This window comes from Buceros rhinoceros, unplaced genomic scaffold (assembly GCF_000710305.1).
Source record: "Buceros rhinoceros silvestris isolate BGI_N320 unplaced genomic scaffold, ASM71030v1 scaffold15971, whole genome shotgun sequence".
Taxonomy (NCBI): domain Eukaryota; kingdom Metazoa; phylum Chordata; class Aves; order Bucerotiformes; family Bucerotidae; genus Buceros; species Buceros rhinoceros.
Genome location: NW_010393811.1, coordinates 27,580 through 32,150, shown reverse-complemented (window position 1 = coordinate 32,150; position 4,571 = coordinate 27,580). Strand labels below are relative to the sequence as shown.

At 37.6% G+C, this 4,571-nt stretch overlaps 1 protein-coding gene across 1 annotated transcript in view; it reads left to right on the top strand.

Moving 5' to 3' along the window:
* Nucleotides 1-2,887: 2,887 nt before the first annotated feature.
* MORC3 (MORC family CW-type zinc finger 3) overlaps nt 2,888-4,571 on the top strand; it is a 24,874-nt gene continuing 23,190 nt past the window's right edge. The window contains exons 1-2 of the mRNA XM_010145014.1: nt 2,888-2,950; nt 4,415-4,487. Coding sequence (XP_010143316.1) covers nt 2,888-2,950; nt 4,415-4,487 — 136 coding nt within the window. The remainder of the gene's footprint in view (nt 2,951-4,414; nt 4,488-4,571) is intronic.

Below are 4,571 nucleotides of genomic sequence, written 5' to 3'. Positions count from 1 at the left end.
GAGGGGAGGGTACAGTCTGTGGGTGGGGTGGGTTGGTGATGGGGCCGCTGTAGTGGTGTAGTCAGTGACCTCTCATTGGAAGCTTGTCACTTAAAGTCTTAACTACTTTTTGCGAGAGGCCTAATTAGATTTTAACAAGGGCGATGAATGTGAGGCAAGTCAAAAAGACTGTCGTGCTTTTCAGTTACGGTACAACTCGTTGTTGTCCTTTTGCGGCAATTGTTCATTTCCTTGCTTGTGCTCATACAAATGAAGTTAAAGTTACTTTTTAAGTTGTATGATACATCACTAATGAAACAGGATATTTTTTTTAGCCTTTCTGATTTCAGCTGTTACGCTTATAAGTCACACTTAGAGTTACAAACATGTAGTTCCAGAATAGGTTCAGCTTACTTCTAGAATGGTGGAGAGAAGCTGGATCATTACAGGAAGTAACTTAACAAACATTTGAATGAAAAACTTATCTTAGTATATTCTCAACACTGCTTAAATTGCCTTAATATAAATTGCCATGATGGTAGGTTAGCTATAAATGTCAGCTGCTTGAAATTCAAGAATCACACTTGTATTCCAGGTCTTTAATTCTTGTAAGTGAAATCCACAGTTTGATATGTTTTATTAGAGAAGTGTTCTTCTTCTTTAAATAAAACAGTGTTCAGGGAAAAAAAGGGGGGGGGGAGCTTTATTTTTAATGCTTTATTAATCTTGAGGGGAAAAATACATCAGCATTAATAATCAAGCTTTGCAAAAAAACCTGCATCTCATAAGTCTGACTGCAGAGTTTAAAATTGTTCTGAAGTTGAAATCTGAGCTCTTACAGATGAAAAATCTAAGCTACGCTTGGTGCAATTGGTAACTTTCTGAATTACTTTTAGGATTTTTTTGTTTGTTTATCAGTAGTTGTAACTGAAAATTAACAGTATTTCCAGGGGAAGCTGTGATTTTTGTAAATTTTCACTAAAGAAGTGAAGCAGTGACTAGAGTTTTTTAACAGGTTGTGTCCTACAGTGTAAAAGCCTCTGTTTTCTAGAGAACAATAGAGGGCTGATGGTCACAGTCTCTTCTGTCAGCAGCTGTCAATATGTTCTCTGTAAATATGTTGGTTTTCACTACAATATTTCCATTAGTTTCAGAAGTATGTATAAACAACATAGACAGTGTGAGCACGCCGGGTAATTTATTCCCACACTGGCATTTGTCTCCTCCTGTTGCTCTGGTAAAATTTTTGCTAGGTTTCATGATGAGACAGATCAGGGAAGTGATCCAGGTTAAAAATAAGATTTTAAAAAGTACTTTTAATTTGAATCAGCTCCCTGATGTGGTTCATTACACAGTCGTGTAACTGGACTGGCGTAACTGGGAGCGAGAGAAGAAAAATGGCAGTGGGGTTGTGTCCCAAGAAGTTGTGAAATACTTCTGTAAGACAAGGCAGATTGTTCAGTGGTAATTTGATTTGTGCATGCCTTGTGATCTGCAAGGGATGGAAGAGTTCCATTTTTTTCCAAATTATCTGTCATTTTTGAGAGATAAGCTGCTTTATTCTTAAATATTTGCTGGTCATAATTGTAGAAGATGCTCCTCTTAGTGCAGTTTAGTCTTTTTATACTATACACTACATGCAGTTTGAAGGAGCAGGAGGCTTTATTGTGTCTCTAGAAGGAAGTTGGCTGTACTTGGTCTCAGAAGAAAACGAAACCAAAACCAACTTGGTAACAAAATATATTAGGCCCAGTGAATAAAGCAACTGGATCATCTTAGCTATGGCCATGCTAACATAGCTAAAAGTGAGCGTTCACCAGGGGACTAATTCTCTCTTACTGTACTTATTGAACTTTGATTATTCATGAGCTAATTAAAGTGGAGGTTTGACGAAAGGAAGTGTAAGGGGACAAAATGGGCTTAAGTATTTCCTGATGAATTCATCAGGAAATGATGAGTTGTTGCTGACAGATGAGTATGCTCTGAAGCAAACTGTGAAGGTAGTGGCCTTAAACCACTATTTTCCATTTTTTTTAATCTGGTTTTGTCGCGTGGCTTTGTTTCAATGCCCTACATGAGGAAATGGTGCTGTCTGCTCAGAGGTGGACTTCCCTGTGAACTACACTGTGGGCTACTCGCTTGCCTTATGCCGGTGGGAGACATTGGAGCCAAGAACAAAACTGTCACAGTTTCCATATTGCGACCCATATCGTCTCATTTCATATTCCTATTAACAAGTTCCTAGTCCTGTGTACCACCTTCCAGCCTTTCTCAAAACCTTACGTGAGGCAGCGATCCAGAGAGGACTGGCATAATTCTGGTGTTTGTGCATAGCAGATGCAGTTCTTTAAGATGCTATTCTTTTAAAAGTTAATCACTAGTATGCAGCAGTGAAAAGAAATGGAGAAGCATTGCATTACACAGGCAACATGTGAAGAGTTTGTCTTGCCCTGCGCACGCATGCCTTGCTTCGCAGAAAAAAAGGACACTTACTCATGATTGTATCAGTATTAGTGACCCTGAGGTTCCTTCCTTCATCAGTATTGTCTGATGATCAGGGGAGGCTCACACACCCATGAGTTCACGCCTTCATCAAAACTACAGTCAGGACTTCTTGACAAGTCCTTATTGCTGAAATTACAGTGCCAGCAGTAACTCCAGAGGCTCCAGCCTTACCTTGTATATAGTTGGAGTTTTTCCACTGGCTAGTAGCAGAAAAATGTTTTAGCAGTGAGTTGAGCAGAAGAAAGAAAATAGTTGTTTCATTTTGATCATGAAGTTAGAAAGCAAAGGAACATATGTTGCCAGCACTGGGAAAGGTTGAAGAGAATGATAAAGAGATCTTAGGATCCACTGATTTAACTGTGTGGCAGAGGAGGAAATTGAAAGATCCTTTTAACCATATGCCATGGAATATGAGGTTTCTGTTAACAGGCTTGGTGTTATTTTCTTCTTGGATTGTAAATTGTTTGTAAGTATCTGTTAGGAGTTTGGAAGGGGCAACAACCTGACTCACTTCACCAGATTTTATAAGACTGGAGTTATAAAGCACAGATGGCAATGCAGAACTTCGATTCATGCTTGTACTCTAGCTCAGTGGAGAAATGCAGGGATTAAGTTGCAGTCTGAATGTGTGTCCTGTGCTCTTATGACTTTAGAATCAAGGTGAGGATTCCTGGCAATTTATGTTTATCTGAACTAGGGCTGCTGCCACCACCTTAATCCTGCTCTGGTTCCAGGCTTGTGGCTCTAGAACTTGCCTGTAGCATTATTTCTTTTCACTGATTAATGAACTTGGAGACTTGAAATGGTTGCTAGCTTTTTTTTAGACTTTACTAACTATATAAAAGTGCGTGTCAGTATAGTAGTCCTGTAAAATTCATGAAGTATGGATGTGTATATGCTATTTTAAAATATTTTTCTGATTTTATATATATGTGTGTGTTATAACATGCATTACGTTTTTTTTATGTAACTGTGTTGTACAAGGACTATTTCCAGCATTATGTATTCATAGATACTGCTTTTTATGCCATCAGCATAACTATGCCAGTGAGACTAAAGCATATAAGTGTAGTGGGTTTGGGTAAAGGCCTTGTAAAAGTATAATTACAGATATTCTCAGTGGTAATGCAAATGTAGCTGTATCAGTTTCAGTAGTTAAATTTCTCTAAACATTTCATTGACAAATCCTTAAATTATATGAATATTTAGCTCTGGGTTTCCTAGTCTTTTGATCTAGGTGAGTATATATGAACCTAGGCTTTCATAAGTTACTTGAGAATACTTTTGTCACTGACATCTGTTAGATACATCCCGTAAATATTCTCATGCATATTCTCATCTAATCCTGCTAGTGTCTATGGTCCTCTGGTTGCATCTTATCATAAGTGAGGATAAAATGTATGAGGTCAAATTCTTAAGACCACAGACTGCTGGTTGAGGAAAATGTGACAGATGATTTTGATCAATATGGGCAAAAGGAGCAATGACATCGAACAGTAAGCCACTGAGTATGTTAGGTGCTGCTTACTTTTTGGATTAAGTTTAATACAGTTTAACATTTGGGAGCATGTGTCTGTGTTAGTAGATATGGACTAAGGCTTTGATGTTCTCTGTCACCTCTAGCATCAGTATGTAGCAATAGTTCTCTAGAATTTTATGGAGAGTTTGATAGGATGACAATAAAACTCGTGCTCAGAATATAGTATGATACTGTGCTGAATTCTGTATTGCTTTTTTGTTTTTAATAGCTATGTTAATGTTCCCTTTAAAAGGTGCTAGTATGTCAGTATCTAAAAGTAAATTAAATTACAGCCTTTGGGCAGGTTATAGAAAATGGCTTCATTTAATGTTACCTTATTTAATGTATTATTTTCTGTCTCGCTGTTGTAGAAGAGTGCAAACTAATGCCATTGTTTGTGGTTTATTTCAGCTTTGTCCAAAGTTCTTGCATACCAACTCTACCAGTCATACCTGGCCTTTCAGTGCAATTGCAGAACTTATAGGTATGTGGATCAATAGTTGGTCTGAGTATTTGATTGTAGTATTTTTTTCCTGTTATAAAACTTTTTTCTTTCAGGTAAGGGAAA